Raw genomic sequence first — 19,869 nt, 5'->3', positions numbered from 1 at the left:
CCGGTAGGTGACTCCAATGATGTGAGAAAGCATAGGCTGGTGGGCGGCTGGGCAGTGAACTCTGATCCGAGAACCCTTTTTCAGTTCTGGCACTCGCATGAATTCATCGCCAGAGATCCAGCCAGATCTTCCGGCGGACGTACGATGATGCCCAGTCTGGAATGGTGCTGACGGTGTGGGGATCTGGACCAGTATACATGGGTGCCAGGTTGCGCAATTGACATGCGTTGCTGTCCCAGCAACGAATGAAATCGTCAAACCTGATTTGGAGGCAACTGTGCAACCTCAACGCATGGGGAATAGATGGGACGAGATTGACGATAGCACGACGTAGAAACGCGATGAAGAGGGACCGTACAAGGATGCCAGCCCGTCGCTTCGTGGAGATATTGGGGCTGCTGGGAAGACGGTGCGATTGAATAACGTTTCACCTATAGATATGGTTCCACAACGTGCCTTGCCTCGACTTTGAGCTGCCAAAAATAAGCTTGCAGTAGAGCACTGGTGGGTCGCTGGGCCAATGACCGCCATCAATTGGGTGCCCAGGTTTTGGAGCTCAGCACAACCGCGGGTGCATCACCCCGTCACCCATAGCAACGGTTGGTTTGTTGACCCGTACATAGCGCAACTCAGCCACAGACCTGGGGGTTTTGCTAGGAACTGTTACAACCTCGACATAACTGTCAAAGATTCACACACACAACTCCATCCATACCAAGTTACCCAGTTACAAAGTTACCAGATCTTTGCACACACAAATCGTCGTAGGACTTTTGTAGTCTGCACTGAGCAAGAGCCCCGAGGATATCCCATCTCTAACCCAGAGGCGCAGTCTTTCACAGAGGACCGTCCTCAAACCACTTACAACTGCCTGCAGAGGGCATTTAGCTCCGTCTAGTTCTCGTCCATCAAGTTCGCTGCTGCTGAGTACAACCCAAGAACCCTGATTGCCCGGCTAGCCTGGCTTGCGCTGCGTGAGGTGAGTAAATCCATTGCTAGATAGCCACTTGATTCATCGCAAATGCCGTAGAAGATGGATCGCAACCCTAGTGAAGACAGAGGGCTGACGGGTACATGCAGTTTCGGATCCCATTGATAGCCCATTGGCAACAAGATCCTATCGACAACCGAACCCCATTCCGGACTCCCCTCCCCCACGATGCTGTCCAATCCGCCACCGAGCGGTCTTCAGGCCCGTCACCAACAACACCGACGCCAAAACTCGACGCCAACGGCGTTCGAGGCAATGAAGATCGCCCACAACCTGCCCAACATGCATCCCCATCAGCAACAACCACAACCACAACCACAACCATCACCGACAAATCCAGGACGACCACGGGTGTCCCATCGAAGAGGCATGAGCCTGGACACCCGACGACAACAGATGCATTCCCCAACATTCCGGCAGGACTTCCAGTTCCCCATGGTAAGTGAACATACTAACAACACAGGATTAACAAATACACCACAGCATGTGCTGCGAGAAACGCAGCAGCAACGCATAGCACGCCCGGGCTCGAACCAGCAAGCATACGCGAACTTGGCCGCAGACGAGAACTACCTAGTGTCACCCCACGGAACCCCTCAGGATCAGGGATTTGACGGACAATGTCTCGACGCTAGTGGTCTGCCAGGACCAAGGAATATGAACATACCCTTTGACATGTACAACGGGCCAGTACCGCTGAATATGTTAATGAAGAAGAACCAGGAGAGCTTCTCCGAGAATATGGCAGCATCTCAGGACTTCGAACTGTTCTCATCCAGCACCATGTCCACACCCACCTTTATGAACGCCCACGAGAGCTCGAGTGACGCTCCCGGCTGGATCTCCGACGGAGAGCCACCAAGCACCAGGCGGAACTCGAGGAGGATCAGCAACGGGATCGTGGACAGGTTGATCAAATTTGAAAACTTTGGAACAGACGGCCAGCAGAGACCCATCACCCCCCCTCACCAGAATGCTAATAGTAGGTTTTCTTACTGGAACGACGGGTATGGCAGTTGACTGACGCGAGACAGACTATTTCCCACTTACCCCTATTGACACACCTCATGATCGCACCATCAAGCACAAAGGGCCACAGCGATTTGCCGAAGGTTATGACGAGTCGATGGAAGAGACGCTCAAGCCCAACCGCCACACACCAAGTCGGCGGCCGAAGACGACCTTCGACGAAATGCGGCGGGCGGCCGAGTCTCAGCCGATGATGCCGGCGCCGACGAGAGCGAGCACCATGCCGATGCCGGTAGCGTACGACGCTCCCCCGTCATCACAGTCGGAATTCTTCGACATGAACCAAGTCAACGCCGGCATGACCATTCAGACGCAATTCGATCACCTCCAAGATCACCAGAACCCATTCAGCGGGACACCTGACTTGTCGCAGCACACCACCCCGGTCACACCAAGTATGAGAGATTTCAGCGGCGTATTCGACCAAAAACCAGACTTGCAACCACCAAGCATGAGCCAAGAGTTCTCGACAGACGGCTCACCTTCCACTTCCACGGAAAGGCCCTCGCACCGCGGCACTCATCGCAGAACCGAGTCGGTTGCCAGCATCGCCAGTATTCAAAGCGCGGCCAGCATCGCCAGCATCGACATCGAGCAGACCAAGATGACCACTGGTGTCACCATGGACGACATCCATCAGTACATTGAAGGCCCCGACCCACGAGACAACAAGTGGATCTGCACCTTTGAGGACTGCCAAAAGCGCTTCGGGCGCAAGGAGAACATCAAGTCCCACGTCCAGACCCACTTGAACGATCGCCAGTACAAGTGCCCAACATGCCACAAGTGTTTCGTCCGGCAACACGACCTCAAGCGCCACGCAAAAATCCACACCGGCATCAAGCCCTACCCGTGTGAATGCGGCAACAGCTTTGCTCGACACGATGCCCTCACTCGTCATAAGCAGCGCGGTATGTGCATTGGAGCCTTCGATGGCATTGTCAGGAAAGTGGTGAAGCGTGGCCGTCCTCGGAAACACCGTCCAGACCTGGATGAGCGAAAGGACAAGTCAACTCGCACCCGCCATAAGAACATGTCGGTTTCGTCCACGTCCTCTCAGTCTGGTTATTCCGACAGCTCGGCGGTCAACTCCCCGGAGAATCCTGACCACGAGAACGACTTCGACATGCTGGATGACATAATGGACGTCTCGCTTGGCGGCACGACAATGAACCCCACCAGCCTCCAGGGCATAGGGTCCTCGTCCGCGCCGATGGCGTCCCTCGGAGCCGATCTCGCCGCGAGCCACCACTCGCCGTCTGCCACCAGCGTACATTCATACGTCTCTCAGATGTCGCATATGTCACTTCACCACCCCGAGCGCATCGTCGAGACCCATTTACCGTCTCACCCCACTTCGCCCGCCAAGAGCGTTGCCAGTCAATACAACGAGCCACCAGAGCTGTCGCAATCGTCTTCCCCCCCATCCTGCCCTCGCTACTATGGCACGGAGCCGAGTTCGAGCGCCGGCGACATCATGAGCAGCTCCGCCTCACAAAGCACCAGCATCATCCCCAGCTTGGCGCAGGGGCTCGAAGATAACGATGACAACGAGGAGGAAGACATCTTGCTCCAGTTCACGCACAGCGGCGACCCCAACATGCTCATGCTCACCGCGGACAGCAAGTTCGACGAAGCCTTCGACAGCACGGTCGGCATGTTCAGTAACAACGATGATCTCTTCTTCGGCAGTGGGTGACTAGCGGACCCGCCACAACGATGGATGTCCTTCGTTTGATTTGATGTACGATCAAGTGTTCTTCGGTGCTTCTTGCAATTGTCTGTTCTGCTTCGGACCGGCGGCGTTCGTGGTCGTGTTTGGATTTTCGGCCGGAGTCTTACATGGGAAAAAAAGGTCGGACTGGACTTGGGTGGGAGGGAATCTTATGATGCCACGTTTGCGAAAGGACTACGGAATACCTCGCCCTTTTAATGTGTCAGATGTCTCGATAATAACGGTCAGGAGTGAGTGCATGTGGTTGTACGTTAGGAATGAAAATGAATATGAACCGGGTTTATGGGGAACGTATCAAGCAAGGTGCTACTAACTTCGTGATGGAACTGTGGTTGAGCTTTCAATTGTGAACGGATAAGATCAGAGAACCACCGTAGGGGAATTGGGTTCAATATCTGCGCCATGGAAATACGCGTGCCTCCCGCCTAATCCGGCCGGCTCTCTGGAGGACTTGTTGCATCCGTAACGATGCGGCAGCCTCCGGGCGGTTTAAGCCTGTCCACCCATCATAACCTGCATTATCCGCTTCAACGCCTCATCATCCGAAATATTGCCTTCCCCCTTGATAGCGTCGTACGCAGGCAGCAACACGGCTTCATCAACCTCCTTGTACTTACCATGCGCACAGTAAATTACCTGTCCCTGCCTGGACGCATCGACCATCATGTAAGCCGCCGCGCGCGCAACCGCCGACCCGGGCTGTGCCTCCAGGCCGAGGCCCTGCATTATCTCCTTCAAGTTGGGGAGGACGGCGGTATCCGTCCAGCTGGGCGCGAGCGTGTTGACGCGCACGGGGAGCTGAGACTGGTCGATGACTTGCAGGATTCCGCGCATGAAGCCTAGGACGCCATGTTTGGCCGTGCCTGGGTTACGGGTGTGAGAGTAAGTAACTGCACAAGCACGGAAAAGAGTGGAATAAAATGCGGGCTCGAGCCAACTCACAGTAATCCACAGCGCGCACACGATGAAATCCAATACTCGAGCCACAGGCAACGATGCTGCCTCCTTCGGGCTGCTGGCGCATGTACCACACAGCCAGCGTAACCGTGTTCATGACGCCCTTCAAGTTGACGTCCATCAGCTCGTGCGTGGGTTCTTTCAGGTCCCCGTTCTCATCCACCTCCGTTGCCAAATAATCAGCGCGGGGGGAAATCCCTGCGTTGGCGAAGACATGGTCGATGTGGCCATGGACCTCCTTTGCTTTCTTGAAGAGCGCGACGAGGTCGGCCCAGATGGTGACGTTGGTTCTCACAAACGTTAATGAGGTTGGTGACTCCTTTGGTGGCTGGATATCACCGCTGACCACTAAAGCTCCCAGTGAGAGTAATAGGTCGACCGTTGCTAGGCCGATACCCGAGGAGCCGCCTGAAATGGAGGGTTGAGCGAGTCAGTTGCATGTGGGTTGGTAGGGTCACATAAAACTCGACGGTGGGAAAGTTGGTGACTCACCTGTGACGACAATAACCTTGCCTTTGAGGCTGGTGAGATCAGCATCGTTAACGAGGAATTCGGCCATGGTAGAATATGAAGTGAAATGTGACAGACTTCGAAAAGATGACAGGATTTCACCGGGAAGAGCATGCGACTAAGAGTCGATCATGTTGGTTTTATCGGACCGTGGCTTCATACCATCGATGTGGATCTTGAGCGTTGATGGGCGGCTGCGGCCCGACTATAACGGACACTTGGCTCCTGCATGTTAAACTTTGTTAGCTTGCGGATAGTGCCGGGTTGCTCCGTATCCGTAATACTCGGAGCTCGCTGAGCTACGGGAGAAAGTAATGGATACTGGCACCTATCCACTGATCTACCATACCCAGTATAAAAGCATCTAATCATATCATATGTCTGTAATAACGTAGTTTCTCGGTACGGGTTTCAACATGGCAAATCTCGACGTCTTCGCTTCCAGGCTCATTACACACGTGCGTCCATGAACTAGGACCCCGGTAAACCTAGTTGCAATAACTGGCGGGTCCCAAGATGATCTCTCCCTTGATATACTGTGGAAAGGGGGCTCGATGCTCACAATATGTGATCCGGGGTCGAGGTTACACGGAGAGGCAAGAGCGGCATTCCTCTTTAGACTGCTTATGATTGAATGTAGTTTTCCTTTTCTCACTTGGAGACTTGCGGCGTTACGGGCTGTGGCGCACAGAAATTCCCTCAAAAGCAATAACCCACAAGTATAGTGGGGTGGGCGAGAATCCTGAGTGGAGCGGACTTCACTCAGGTTAATAAAATGGTAGTTTCTGGGGCATAACTATTTCGCATACTCCACGATATATTCAGGGGCATCAGCCAATCACGAAGGTAACCGCCTCCGCGGTTTCAACGCCCTCGTAACATATGTACAATTACGACAAATCAAGATCATGAGATCCCAATGTAGAACTGTTGAAATATGTAAATTGGGGGAGAAGCTGGCTGAGCAGTTGCCACTGATATAATGCTTGAGACCTGCATGCATGGTACGAGTGCTCGAATTCGAGCAATATTGCCTCTCGTTTGCTTCTCACTTATCAAGACGTTCTGGCCTCACGGCATTCTAAACTAGGCTACATTCCGACTTGACCTTCAACATGGTCAAGCCAGCGGGCGATGGCGTTCAACTTCTCTACACGTCCATAGTCATGATGTCGTTGAGCTGGGTAATGGTCATATCACGCGTAGCAGTGCGGAGATGGATCAAAGCCTTTGGCGTAGACGACTGGTTGATGATCTCTGGTCTTGTACGTACATCCAGCCTTCCTCCAAAGGACCAACTGCTGACTTGGCACCACCGCAGATGATCTATTCGGTGACGTGTTCGCTGTGTATAGTTTGTAGTTACTACGGTGCTGGCCAGTATAGAAAGGATCTTTCGGCGAGTGATGTTATGCAAGGGACCAAGGTGAGAGTTTTAGTCGAAGGTCGTACGACGAAGCTGACCATTACTTACCACAGCTTTTCTTCATTGCCGAGTTCTTCTACGCCTCTTGCACGGTACCCATCAAGAGCAGCATCTGCGTGACCCTTCTCCGGATCGCAGACCCACGCCGTCGATTCGTATGGACCATTTGGAGCATCATAATCGCCACCACGGCGACTTCCGTGATATTCATAGTCGCCATAGCCAACATCTGCCACCCAATCACCACACTATGGGGCGAAACCACGACAGGCACATGCAATCCCATCATCAATAGCACCGTCAGCTTTCTCTTCTCGGCCGTTTCCATCTTGACGGATTGGAGTTTGGCAATTCTTCCAGCAGTCTTGTTATGGAACATCCAGATGAAACCAAAGGTCAAGATCTCGGTTGCTGTGATACTTGGACTTGCCGCTTTGTGAGTATTCTCTGCAAAGCCTCAAATTAGGGGTCCCAGGCCAATTCCTGGACAGCTGTGACAAGACAGCATAACTGACTCTTTATTCAGCGCGAGCTGCGCGACCATCGTCCGACTCCGCTACCTCACTCTCTACAACAACCAAGCCGAATTCCTGCTCAGCACCGGTAAGATTGGTCTCTGGTCCATTATCGAAGAAGGCATCGGCATTATAGCCGGGTCGATTCCCGCCCTTCGGCCTCTGCTCAATCTGCCCTTGTTCGGTCGCAGCACCGTTGGTAGCGGTTCTCACGGGCGCCTGGATGATGGCAGCGGCGCATTTCGCTCGGCGCCCAGTCAAAACATCATCAATGACCGTCGCCATCAACATTCCGTCAAGATGGAAACGTACCTCACGGCGGCTGGAGAGAATGGCGGCAACAGGCATCGCGGGTCTGAGGACGCAGATAGCGAGAAGCATATCTTGAAGGAGACGCAGGTTTCCGTGACGGCTGAGCAATCTTCTGCGACGGAGGAATGGGGAACACGTCAGGTCCTGGGGTGGAAGAGCAGTGGGTACTGAAAAGTATAATACATTGTGCTCAATCATCGAACAGGGATATCCAACCACTGGCGCCACAGATACAGGATGGTTGAGTAAATGCTTGTGAAGCATGCGCGAATACTGCTGGTAGTACAAGTGCTGGAAACCAGGATTTTGCCGGCCTGGAAGACTCGAAGGCCTCTGAGGAGTTGTGGAACGGCCCATAGCCGACACCCCAGGGCCGGCGACAATGGAGCCGATTCTCGAGGGGGAATTAGTAGATATTTCCATATGCACGTAGCGCGCCGACGGGGAAGCCTTCCGCCAGAAAAAAACTGCCTTTTCGTGGAGCCGACGATCAAAATATTGCGGCGTTGACAAAAGTGGTTCTAGGTTCGGTGGGCTTGACATAGTATGTAACAGTGCATGGCGTAGCGCATTGCCCGCCAATTTGCATAATGAAATTCACAGGGGTTACTGCGTCTGGGCAGTAACATCCTCTTCACCGCGTATTCTGACCGCCAGCTTCGTAAGTCAAGGTACTTTTCTTTTCCCACCCGATTTCCTCGCCACATTTCCTTGCCGGCGCCTTATGAAAATTCGCTTGTTTCTGACTATCATGGTCACCAAACTGACCGCACACAGCGTCTCGTACCTCGGACGTCACTTGTTATGACGTGGAGGCAGCCATCATCGCACGCAATGCTTTCTTGTTTTCCCTGCGAGTTTCGTGCAGATGGTACATCATCGAATAGCATCCAAAAGCAAGCCCAGAAACTACTGGAATTGTCCAGTTCGCTGGCCTTCTGTGATGAGACGACCTTCTCGTCGTTCGGGATGCATGGGCTCGTTATGGCGCGCCATCGGATGCAAAGACGAAGTCGAGTTCTCTCTTCTGTACAATAGAGACTGTATATTGGAGCAGGAAAACCCCTTTGGTTGTTTATTCCATGTCCCTTCGGCCGCAATAAAGATTGAACCAAAGGCAGCTAAGGTGGGACTGGCGATCCAACCAACGCCTCGACACATCATAATTTCCTGTAATGCTGGCTTAGACACAGAGCTGGAGATCTACGAAATGATGATTAGTGGTGCCTCACGTGTATTCGTCACTAAGATCATGCCCGGTATATATGGTAAGCCTGCTACTGTCGGGTCTGCCAGTGTTGAGCACAAACCAGACCAGGTTGTGCCTCCACCTCACGCAATAACAATCATTGGGAATACAGATAACACGTCAGGTAATCTCAGTATCTTCACCGGGGATGTTGACATCACCTCGGAGAAGGGCAAAACCCTTCTAGCTGACAAGATTCCAATCGAGCTCCTTCCGACCTCACCGTTCATGGTCGATATCGTCTTTGGGGTGAGGGGTTTGGTCTGCTCTGTGACATTTACAGCCGTAGTTGAAAAGAGAAAAGCAAGACTCGCATCACAAGAATGTATAGCTACGTTGAATTCATTGCTCCGTTAGCGGATCCCTTAACTGCCGAGCCTCTCCCCGAGTTTATGTTCCCTTGCGGTCTCGGGGCAGATGCCATGCCCGTTACCTTCAACAGCGAGCATCTCGACCTTGATTCACTGCTAAGTCTCAGCGTTGAACCATCTGATCGGAAAGCTAATAGTTTGTCGGACGCACACGGAGTGCGAGTTCAAGAAGCCTGATGCCACTATTCTGCTGAGCGTTAACCTGGAGAAGCCGTTATTGTGTAGGTGTGGTGACGGGAAGTTTGCCCGAGAACTTCATGAATATCCCTGAATGGCATGCGTTGCGTGCGGGTTGCCATCAGTCCGATATTTTCTATTCCGTTTGTGGAGAACATCATTGACGTGGAATTGTGGAAGGTGCAAGATGTCGTATTGATCTAAGGAGTGTCAGAAGGCGGATTGGAAAAAGCATCGTATGGAGTATAAACAGGTTATGAGTTGGTCTTATAGGCATCGTGTGATAATTACAATGACTCGTTGAGACTCTGCGTACAGTGGTATAGAACTGACTGTCATTCGCAGGTCCAAGAACATCACAGAAACAGACTACAGTGCTTGCTATGGGGTGGGGCATGATAAACCTCACGATTAGATTTATATCCCTGGGATGTGTAACCCTGTGTTGCAGCCTATGCCCGATTTGCACACGGCAATGGAACATTGCGAGCTAGTCGTTGCGTTGTAATAAGACCATTTGTGGAGCGCATACGGGAAATATCCCGCGTGTAACCAATGATGAGACATCATCGTGACACAGCATACACATATACCAGCCCCAGAGCTGCAAAATGGAATAACAAGGAGGGTCAACCAGTCAAAGCTATATTTTAGTCGCGAATCCATGTCTTCATCCTCCCCTCCCGCCTCACGTAGAACCTCCAAACCAAAGAAAACCAGACTCACCTATTCTTCTTTCTCGACTCTGCTTAGTACACCTGAGAGCATAGCAAGGTAATGCACCAGAATGTCAAAACCGTCTGAGTGCCAAGAAATGGAAATGCCGTCAGCGCATTGATACGCTACGTTCACTCGGACGACGCGTGTAAGTCCAAGTTTGTATCCAATTGGCTTGGAGTTGTGAGCTGGCTGAAGATGGTGAAGCGACATTGCTATAAAAATATAGACCAGACCATCTGCGAAGCCTCTAGTTCCAAAAATGCACTCAAAATTTTATGTCATAAATCAGTTAAAAGTTCCGTGTCATCTGGCAGTCTGTGGGATAAATCCAGATATTGATCCCCTGCCTCCGCCACGAGTACTACCCTTACATGTTCAGTCACAAACCTATAAATCATGCATTATCATCGACAATTGATGATGCGAGCCAGGGGTGTTCCCCGCGTGGGGCTCAGTTTCTAGCGATCCTCTGAACCGTGTTCTTGGCATATCCGTTGCGATCGACACAATGCCATAGGAGTCCTTCGTGCCTTTACGGACACCATCACGCCTGCAAACATAGATGCCCTTACATGCAGATGCAGCTCAGGCCCCAGCGGGAATTGTTTGATGTCAGTTGATCGACCATGTACAGTTCTTCTAGTGGATTGTGGCTCGTTGTCGATCATTACGGACGCATTCGGGAAGGAGTGGGTCTCGATTAGTTGAAAATATCCACCCACTGGCGATTCCTTTCCTTGGAGGTTCACACAATCAGTTCTGCAGAAAGACCCTTGATGTTAGAATCTTTCGTTTACCAAATGGTTTCTTCAGATCGCCAAGACCACAATAGCCCCATACCTTGGGTCAGCACAGCCAACCGAGCTATACAGCACGTGTAAACATTGTACGATTGTACGAAGTTCCCAGCATTTACACCGAGCGTGACTGCAAGGGCATTTCCGAATCTCAAGTTCTCAACCGCCTTGCCATTGCGAATCTCCAGTTATGGCAGAGGGTATGAGCGCAGGCGCGCCCACTGTGTCCGGGACAGACGAAGCATTTCACCACAATAACCAACCACCACCGGTCATTGGTCTTTCCACCAGCGGATCAGCAAGCGACGCAAACGAGGGTAGCAACGCTTCGTCGAGGACGACCCATGCTACGGGCGCAGATGAAGGCGACAAATGCCTTGCGGCACCACCGTCCTCCACACCTCGACTAGACACAACGCCACCACGGCTGAGAGCCCATTTTCCAGATGAGTCACATCAGCTTGAGCATACGTTCTCTACGCGGCCCATACCAATTCAGACACGGTCCTCGAGGTATGGGGAGAACGATCGAGATCCTACCAGACATCGTGGCGCGTGGCAATCATTTCGAGATTGGTGGGAGGAATGGCGGCAAGATCTAGGCTCGCCGGAAAAGCACCAGGAAATCACCAACTTGATAGGTGCGTCATGAACACGATATCCGACGTATCATGAACAAGCTGGTTAACCACCGCCCATAGGGGACACGGGGATCGATGTGTATGCGATCCGAAAAATGAAGTCGCATGGGAGGATAGCGAGTCTGGTGAGATGTCCCATTCTTTAAATCTTACCTGCCTCAACCGCTGAATATCAACCAAGGTGGCACCATCTGTGATGCTCGCACGGCCTGGTTTGGGTCATACCGAGTCGAGCACAGCCGTGCCGACTCTAGGCAATTCTTCATACACCAGCTCAGGGTCCGGAACCCCTGGCACACCAAGGAAATTCCAGGCTGGTGTTGACCCTCATGAAGTTACTCATGCTCTGCGTAAGTTGAAAGAAAAGATGGCGCATAGCAACCATGCCAAACAAAGCAGGTACATACAGGCCAAGTCCGACTTGGCCCATCGTCGAAATCTGGTGCTGCTGATGGTGAGTTGTCCTCTTTCTCATGCAATGGCTTTAGGCCTGGCATACATGCTTTATGCCTACCCAGCTTCTGACCCCTCCAGGTATACGCCTTCATGGCCTACGGCGCCCCAACGCACCGCATCGAAGAGTACACCCTGGCGCTCTTCAAAGCGCTCGACATGGAAGGCCGTGTCAACTACACCGTAGGCTGCACCGACATATCCTTCATCAACCCCATCGACCCAGCCGACCCCATGACCCGGTCCGCCTACACAACCCTAGTCAAAGCCCAAGGTCTCGACATCGGCGCGTGCGAGATCAGTTTCCGTATCTACAAGGACGTCGTCCACGGTCAAGTCACTATCGAGGAAGCCACCCAAAAATTGATCGAACTCGTCGAGTCTCCTTCTTTTTACAAACCCTGGTCTGTCGTTCCTTTTTACGGCCTCGCGTCGGCCTTCGCTTGCATGTGGGTTTACGGCGGCTACTGGACCGATATGCCCATCGCCTTCACTCTGGGCTGCACTGTGGGTTTCCTCCAAGTAATCGTTGCTGCGAGCAACCCGCTGTACTCCAACGTTCTCGAGGTCACGGCCGCGCTCATCACCTCCTTCGGCGCCCGAGCCTTCTCGTCCATCGGCGGCTCGGAACAGAAGTACTTCTGTTTCGGTGCCATCGCCGAATCATCCATCACCACCATCCTCCCAGGGTACCTGGTCCTCTGCGGCGCTTTAGAGCTCCAATCCAAATCCATCACCGCCGGGTCAACCCGTCTCTTCTACGCCATCATTTACTCGCTGCTCCTCGGGTACGGCATCGACGTCGGCTCGCAACTCTGGGTCGTCATCGACTCCAACGCGCCAAACTCCGCCACTTGCCCACGCTCCATCAACCCCAGATGGAAAATCCTCCTCGTGCCCACTTACCTCGTCTGGCAAGCCGTCCTCATCCGTTCGCGCCCCAACCAGATCCCCGTCCAGGTCCTCCTCGGATCCGCGGCGTACACGGTGAACTACTTCGTCTCCCAATACGCCACGGCGCAAGTAGCCGACACCGCCTCGGCCTTCGTCCTAGGCGTCCTAGGCCACTTATGGGCTCGCTCCCGACGGGCCTTCGCCTTCGCGAGCGTAGTCGCGGGGATCATGGTCCTGGTCCCCTCGGGGTTGTCAGCTCAGGGTGGGCTGATTTCCGGCATCACGACGCCGCTGTTTAACAATGGGACGACGAGCGCCCAGGAGATCTACGAGCAGAACATATATCAGAGCTTTAGCGTCGGTGCGCAGATGATCCAGGTTGCCGTGGGATTGGCGGTGGGACTGTTTTTGTCGGCGTTGGTGGTGTATCCGTTTGGGAGGAAAAATAATGCTTTATTTTCGTTTTGAGGGGTATGGGATGAATTGCTTACAAAAAGAGGAGAGCGTGTATGCATACGCTCGCGCCGGGAAATTAGAGCGGTTTAGATGAGATCACCGTAGAGAAACTAATTTGAACTGGAACAGAAACGGTGTCGCGCATCGTGATTTTGGCTACTTTACAACGGTAGGCGCCTTTCCTTGGTAATATCGCTACTCCGAACAATATTATTGGATGCTTCCGAGTAGTCCATCAGAAGCACGCAAATAGGAGCTTGAGGCATCTATCTCTAACGCAGCAATACGTAACCCCCATGCCGGTCGTTATACTTGCCATACGGCGCTGAAATAAAACTGCCAGGCCTTAAGCCTCATTAGTGAACGACTTGCCTGCGCGTAGATGACCGATGGGTGGGACTTCGCGTGAACTTCAAATGCTGACAATTTCCAACAGCAGGAGCAAGTGACCTGCCGGATTATTCCCACGTTGTCAGCGGTTTGAGGCACATCAGGATCTGTCGTGTGATCTTTGTCCGTTCGAGGCTCGGCCACGTCCACTAACGTCAATGAGAGTATTCATGTCGCGAAAGTTGCGCTAGACAGCTAAGTGTTACGAAGTGTTACGAAGTGTTATAGTCAGGTGACGAGGACTACAGGAGGCCAGGCAAAATGGTGTTTAAATGCATGCCCTAGACCTTCCACCAGGTAATACGATATCGGCAACGAGAGAGGTTGAACATAAATCTATTCATTTATGCCAGCATAGAAGTCCATGGAATCCATACAGGTGCCTCGGAGAGGCTCGTCTAAGTCTTCTCCATACCCATATCATCATCGCCGTCCTCTTGGTCGCTATCATGATCTGGGAGACCAGGGCCATTTAGGTTCCATATATATTCTTCAGCCGCAACGGCAATGTCATCATCATCTTGGATATCATCTGGTACCTTGCCCTTGGTAGCCTTTCTCGAACCGCACCAAAACCCCATCGTTCACATAGCCGAAGTAGTTGAATTGAGGTATCAAAATCTTGTCCTTCAGCGGCGAACTAGCGACCCACTGAACGAAGACGTCCCTAACCTGCTTCAGCGACATCTCCGGAGTGTGAGCAAGTAAGACGATGTGGCTACAGCTTAATCCTCGAACTCACTGCTCATAGAATACAGGTCATAGAGCACAAGAGAACGCAACTTCATCATGTAACCCATGTGATTGATTTGCGCATGAAAGCATCACTGGCAGACCCCCCTTAAACTACCTCGCAATAGAGGCGTGGTAATATGCTCCAACTTTGCCTTTGTTGAGAACCATGGGCTCATCCACCACCAAAGCGGCCGCAACGTTTTACATGTCGTCACCCGATTTGTCTCAGAGTTACATACAGCCTTGGGACTTTGGAAATGTTCTCGTAAAAGCAAAGGTACACATGTGGAAGACGGACAACCCTGCCTCAGCCACCACCGTCAAACTAAATCCTAGCCCTTCACTTGGACACCGCAGGTACCCTGATACCTGAGTACGCACGACCCCTGCTTATCAGGCTCTTCGCTCCTCGCTCGTCACCACGATGTAAGACTCTACCTATCGCCCCTTAAACACAGGCTTCCTCTTCTCCCGAAACGCCTCAAGCGCCTCATCCCGATCCTCCGTCCTAACAACCCTCTCATACATGGCATTCTCCATCTCCTCCCTTGCCCAACTAACAGCCTGCAGCGCCGCCCTGACGGCCACGGGCCCACCCTCGCATATCTCGCCCGCCATTCTCACCGCCTCGGATAACACCAGCCTCCTTGCCCTCGTTGCCATGCCCTGCGCATCATTACTATTTCCACCCTCGGCAGCAGCCACACCGTCCCGCTCGTCCTCAGGCATAACCTCCACCAGCCGATCCGCAATCCCCAGGAAGTAGGCCTCGGGCGCCGAAACGCGGCGGCCCGTGAGTATCATGTCCTTGGCGCGATTGAGCCCGATTAGAGCTGGTAGGCGGTACGTGCCGCCCGCACCGGGGATGATGCCGAGTCTGGTTTCGGGCAAGCCGACGGTGGCGGTCGAGGCTAGGACGCGGAAATGGGTTGAAAGGGCGAGCTCGAGGCCGCCGCCCAGCGCAAGGGACGAGATGGCAGATATAGTCGGGATAGGGAGGGCAGAGAGGGATGCGAAGGTGCTTCGGAGGTTGGCGAGGAATTGCGATGTTCTGTTTTACAGGTCAGTCAATTCGTCCATTCGGTCGGTTGCAACAAGAACGAGCACTGAGGATTGGTCAATGGAATGGATGTAGAGACAGTAGAAAGAGACAGTATTCACTCTTCAGTTGTGAACCCCCTCCGCTCCTTCAAATCCGCCCCGGCGCAAAAACTCGCATCCGAAGCACTGGCGAGGATAAGCGCCCGCGTAGGCCCGACCTTGTTGGAGCCAGCTGCTCCGTCAAACCGCGGCACTTCGGGTACCTCGTTGCCTTCCGACGTATACTGCGCCTGGACATCTTCGACCTCGGTGCGCACGGCTGCTAAGAGGGCTTTGGAGATGGCATTGCGCGACGAGGGCCGGTTCAGCTCGAGGACTCGGATGTGGCCTGAGCCTGGTGCCGCGAGGTTGGTTACGCGGATGAGCGGTTCGGCGTCTCTGGAATAGGCCCGGATGAAGCGTGCTGAAGCTCTAGAGCCGAGGCGCAGGGGTCGACGCGGAACCATTGTGAATTGCTCAATTGAAGGACTTGAGATTGATGAGCTTAGAAGCTGCGATGTTGTTTTCTGAAGCACGAGTAGCTGACGTCCGCGGTCGAAGTCGGCTATCGTCGGGTTATCGGCGCATTGTCAGTCTTGACTCATTGTAACTGACAAACATTGCATCTAGGCGTCAGTACTGTGTACTCGTTGGATGAGATATTATCATGTCTGTAGCATTGGAACTTCCCTGAGGCGCAAACCCAAGGAGGAGTTGGGTGATCGAGTGTTTGGTCAAGATTGGCACAGCATCTGCCATCCACCTGAATCGCGAACCATAGCCACGAGAACCTTCTCATCATGTCGTCTCCCACCAGTATGGAAAGGCAAGGTAAACATTGGCAACAGCCTGGATACAGTTGTACGCAGCATTCTGCATGAGAGAAACGTCCGCATACAATGAAAGATTTACATGTGAATGTGGATTGCTCAGTTGATCGAGGGAAGCTGTGGCTTTTTAAGACGAAAACTGTCCCACGGAGTCATATCAAGGGGGGAAGGGAGTAGGGGGGATTTTGGAGGCGGGGGTCTATTCATCCATTATTTCAACATGTCGAACTGACGAGTCGAGTTTGTTCTTCTGTTTGGTTGTTGTGCTGGTTTGATGAATCTTTGGACCTGTTACCTATTTGAGCACCGAGACGTGGAGTGATGATTACTTGTGCGTCATCTAATTGGCTCAATCAGCCCCCCAATGACGCTCATGAATGTGACGGGGTTTTTAACCCGAGCCCAATGCGGCCAATGATATTTGACACTGTTTATACTTCGACGACCACGTGGCGGCTATCAAACTATACCAGTTAGTCCTTTTTGTTTTCCGCTTTTCTCGACGATAATGACATCTGAAAGAAAGGGCACCAATGGAGCACCGTCTTCACTGCCTCCCGAGGCCATTGAGTTTGCCGGACGCATGTTCAATGCCGCTCGCTCTGGCCAGAAAGACATCTTCGAGCAGGCCCTACCAGCTGGGTTACCGGCTAACCTGACCAACGACAAGGGCGATTCTCTTGTATGCTATCTCAAGCTGCCGGGTGCTTCATGTTGGGAGTGTGTTGTATGACTGACATTACCACTCCGCACAGCTCATGCTCGCAGCCTATCATGGTCATGTAGATCTAGTCAAGCTGCTGATACAGCACGGAGCCGACCCGAATCGGGCCAATGACAGGGGCCAGAGTCCGCTAGCGGGCGCGGTGTTCAAGAAGGAGGATGATGTGATACACGTACGTGCCTCGAACGCCGACGCGCTTGTATTATTGTCGGTGTCCTCTTGTCGAAGAACATATGCTGACATACCATCAGGTGTTACTTGAGGGTGGTGCTGATCCAGATCATGGAACCCCGTCTGCAACGCAGTGCATAGCAATGTTCAAGCAAGAGGATGAGTGGAAAGACGAGTTCGAGGCAGCCCCTGGCAAGGGCAAAGCCATAAATGTGTCCTTATGACGCTGGGGCCTCCGACAAAGACCCCCGGTACGAAGTCCAGCGTATGTGCTTAGGAGGACTTGTCAATCTGCATGATCTTGAGGGCATTTTCTTATTGCCAACTTGTCCATTCTGGTTCTATATATTAATCCACCCAATCGAATCGATCAGCCGCGCCTATCTTTGCCCCTGCGTGACGGCTTCCCGACAACGTGTCGTCTTCCAGCCCACCTTGTCATTCAATGCGAACTGATAAGTATCCTTTTGTGTGGCCCCGAATAATATCAAGCCAGATATCGAGCCAGACACTCTTCGTGGTGGGGGCCATAACATTCAGGAGTTAGTCATTGGGCCGAAAGGGAAAAGGCGGAAAAAAGAAGAGAAAATTGAGAACAGACGACTCAAACAAGAAAGGAAAGATAAGGGAAGAGCGGCAAATGACTCGAGATGTTTGTGTTGACTCTTCGATGCAACGAAAAACCGGCCCTAGCCAGAGCGGTACGGCGGCTATCAATTCTGCGATGAAATTACTGTCCACTGCTCATGCAACAATACCCATGATACCAAAAGTACATTACTAATATTGCGTGGAAAGGAAAGAGCTGTATCTTCTGGACAGACAACGATGTCAAACTCACTGATCGGCTCTCGAATATCAGCTTGATCCCAGGGGCGCCTCGGATTGATCCTGTTTATACGCGGTCAGCAGATCTCCCACACAGTTACCGAATCCGCAAGATTTGATGGTAGCCAACGCCACGCTTCTCGTTTGAGTCACCAGAGTGATAGATCCAAGGCAGGATTATCTATTTGCTGGACAGATGTGGCTGGCCATCGAGGTGATGAGTGCCGTCGAGGTCGCCGGGGGCATCAAAAGCATGTCTCAGCAGACTTTTCAGTCGTGGTCCGCATTAAATCGCGGCTTTTTTTCCACTGTTGAGAGACCAGTGGTGCAACGTACAACCACAGGACCTCTGGGGGTGTGGTCTGAATGGGAGGATGGCGACTATCTGAGATACAAGCTGTCAGTCTGACGCATGTATCAATCCCCTCAGTCGGCCACCCGATGGCCCAGTCGACCAGGGTATCGAAGCTTCAGCCCATCTAGACCCGACTCGAAAGTATCCTACGATAATTGATCTTTTGGTGTGGATGGACAGTTAGCCCCACGCGAAAGTTTCCTGGGGGTGGAGGGGGTGGCACCTAGATACAGTTCTAGGAAAAGGATGTGGCAGATCCTCATATGCCTGAGTCCTTCGAGTACTGAATGTGCCATTAATCCAGAAGATCCAGAGTGGTTGATTGGGCAGTTTCACCGATGCCGCTGGACTACCTATATCCGAACAGCACCTTGTACCAGGTACCTCTTGCAGTTTATCTCGACCGGACCCTTATGCAAGGCTGAAAGAGCCAAGACCGATCTTCCAAGTCATGCACTCCCTCAATTGGATGTCCATTATTTGGACCCAGTCCCTCAACAAACGCTCAATTGAACTCTGCATAGATTGCCGTGACCAAGGGTATTGATGTCCACCAACTCGCAGTTTTCTCCACTGCGAGCTGAGAATCTGTAGTTGACGCACAATAATGATTCAGAGGCCATGCTGGCGACTCACACCCGACTGAAACACCTCTACTAGTCTGCCTAAGTCAAACGAAGTGATGCCTCCAGGAACGCAATGCAATCAGATGTGAGCTTGGGAAGCTTCATTGGCGCATCACCACGCTGAACCCTTCTGGAGTCAATCACGGTCACCCGCCAGCCAGACCACGGATACACATCCTCACAGAACTGCCCCAAAAGTCTGACCCCTTTGGCTAACCATCATGGATGACTGCTGGCACCACATTTGACCCGAGTAGACCAGAGCTGTGATGTGTAGGTTTCGTTACAGTTGTACCTGTTAGGAAGGACGAGGATCCCACTGCTCCATATGACTGACTTTGACTTAAGTGTGGGAGTTCTTGGAAGTACCGTGGTACCTCTTCACCATGTGGTTGGTCACTGTTGCCTTTGGGTGGTGATGCTCGATGACTTTGGAACTCGATATCCGATAGTGAACGGTAGAATTCTGGGAGGGAACAGGTGCTTTGATAATTTGGCTTCAAGTTACAAATGCATTTATGCTCGTCAATCTTGTCGTGTTTTAGTCTTGGGCGTGCTGTGGTATCGAAAAGCCGGGCCAGTCCAAGAGGAACGGAGTGTGTTCTGAATACTTCCATACTCCGCCCTCTCGTCATGTTCAGAACTCAAATCAGGGACGGCGGCTGATCTTTTCCTGTCCTGGTTCATCAAAAGAGGGCATTTTACGCGAGAAGACTCACAAGGATGACAGAAAGCTGCAGAAAGTGCGTTTGCTATCGCCAGAAATTCAGGCCAAGAGGACATCTCCATGTTTTCCACAAATAAAAGAACCTCCCACATTTGAATCGATTTCTGAACTCGAATCACTACTTACCCAAACCCAGTTTTTATGCTCGTGTTCGAGCGTCGAACAATCAA

General features: G+C 52.3%; 7 protein-coding genes across 7 annotated transcripts; 5 read left to right on the top strand and 2 right to left on the bottom strand.

The window, feature by feature from the left end:
* The first annotated feature begins 978 nt into the window (after nt 1-978).
* On the top strand, nt 979-4,064 carry BCR38DRAFT_47759 (uncharacterized protein). The gene is made up of 3 exons (XM_040863078.1): nt 979; nt 1,081-1,973; nt 2,026-4,064. Exons 2-3 carry the CDS (start codon nt 1,160-1,162, stop codon nt 3,717-3,719), a joined length of 2,508 nt encoding a protein of 835 aa, XP_040713070.1. The 5' UTR covers nt 979; nt 1,081-1,159; the 3' UTR covers nt 3,720-4,064.
* Nucleotides 4,065-4,244: 180 nt separating this feature from the next.
* On the bottom strand, nt 4,245-5,271 carry BCR38DRAFT_459805 (uncharacterized protein; the record flags this gene model as incomplete). Its single annotated transcript, XM_040862336.1, has 3 exons — nt 4,245-4,618; nt 4,698-5,120; nt 5,205-5,271. The coding sequence occupies 3 exons, from the start codon at nt 5,269-5,271 to the stop codon at nt 4,245-4,247; spliced, it is 864 nt and encodes a 287-aa protein (XP_040713069.1).
* A 1,066-nt stretch (nt 5,272-6,337) lies between these two features.
* Nucleotides 6,338-7,586, top strand: BCR38DRAFT_308873 (uncharacterized protein; the record flags this gene model as incomplete). Its single annotated transcript, XM_040854638.1, has 4 exons — nt 6,338-6,487; nt 6,544-6,648; nt 6,702-7,084; nt 7,175-7,586. Coding segments are annotated over 4 exons (1,050 nt in total), but the record flags the coding sequence as incomplete, so codon positions are not given.
* A 3,090-nt stretch (nt 7,587-10,676) lies between these two features.
* On the top strand, nt 10,677-11,704 carry BCR38DRAFT_47732 (uncharacterized protein). Its single transcript, XM_040863070.1, has 2 exons — nt 10,677-11,430; nt 11,491-11,704. The coding sequence occupies exons 1-2, from the start codon at nt 10,980-10,982 to the stop codon at nt 11,574-11,576; spliced, it is 537 nt and encodes a 178-aa protein (XP_040713067.1). The 5' UTR covers nt 10,677-10,979; the 3' UTR covers nt 11,577-11,704.
* On the top strand, nt 11,627-13,245 carry BCR38DRAFT_349131 (uncharacterized protein; the record flags this gene model as incomplete). The annotated part of the gene is made up of 2 exons (XM_040856464.1): nt 11,627-11,884; nt 11,965-13,245. The coding sequence occupies 2 exons, from the start codon at nt 11,627-11,629 to the stop codon at nt 13,243-13,245; spliced, it is 1,539 nt and encodes a 512-aa protein (XP_040713066.1).
* Nucleotides 13,246-14,796: 1,551 nt separating this feature from the next.
* Nucleotides 14,797-15,905, bottom strand: BCR38DRAFT_459802 (ClpP/crotonase-like domain-containing protein; the record flags this gene model as incomplete). The annotated part of the gene is made up of 2 exons (XM_040862335.1): nt 14,797-15,409; nt 15,520-15,905. The coding sequence occupies 2 exons, from the start codon at nt 15,903-15,905 to the stop codon at nt 14,797-14,799; spliced, it is 999 nt and encodes a 332-aa protein (XP_040713065.1).
* Nucleotides 15,906-16,663: 758 nt separating this feature from the next.
* On the top strand, nt 16,664-17,555 carry BCR38DRAFT_442657 (ankyrin repeat-containing domain protein). Its single transcript, XM_040860827.1, has 3 exons — nt 16,664-16,950; nt 17,024-17,164; nt 17,244-17,555. Exons 1-3 carry the CDS (start codon nt 16,777-16,779, stop codon nt 17,385-17,387), a joined length of 459 nt encoding a protein of 152 aa, XP_040713064.1. The 5' UTR covers nt 16,664-16,776; the 3' UTR covers nt 17,388-17,555.
* The last annotated feature ends 2,314 nt before the right edge of the window (nt 17,556-19,869 follow it).

This window comes from Pseudomassariella vexata (genome assembly GCF_002105095.1).
Source record: "Pseudomassariella vexata strain CBS 129021 chromosome Unknown BCR38scaffold_11, whole genome shotgun sequence".
Classification (NCBI taxonomy): Eukaryota; Fungi; Ascomycota; class Sordariomycetes; order Amphisphaeriales; family Pseudomassariaceae; genus Pseudomassariella; species Pseudomassariella vexata.
The sequence above is the reverse complement of the archived record's forward strand: the minus strand, read 5'-3'. Positions and strand labels throughout refer to the sequence as shown.

Coding starts and splice junctions, on each gene's coding strand:
- BCR38DRAFT_47759 (XM_040863078.1), top strand. CDS start 1,160: ATGCTGTCCAATCCGCCACCGAGCGGTCTTCAGGCCCGTCACCAACAA. Junction 1,974..2,025: donor CCCTCACCAGAATGCTAATA/GTAGGTTTTCTT, acceptor GACGCGAGACAG/ACTATTTCCCACTTACCCCT.
- BCR38DRAFT_47732 (XM_040863070.1), top strand. CDS start 10,980: ATGGCAGAGGGTATGAGCGCAGGCGCGCCCACTGTGTCCGGGACAGAC. Junction 11,431..11,490: donor GGAAATCACCAACTTGATAG/GTGCGTCATGAA, acceptor CACCGCCCATAG/GGGACACGGGGATCGATGTG.
- BCR38DRAFT_442657 (XM_040860827.1), top strand. CDS start 16,777: ATGACATCTGAAAGAAAGGGCACCAATGGAGCACCGTCTTCACTGCCT. Junction 16,951..17,023: donor ACGACAAGGGCGATTCTCTT/GTATGCTATCTC, acceptor CACTCCGCACAG/CTCATGCTCGCAGCCTATCA. Junction 17,165..17,243: donor AGGAGGATGATGTGATACAC/GTACGTGCCTCG, acceptor ACATACCATCAG/GTGTTACTTGAGGGTGGTGC.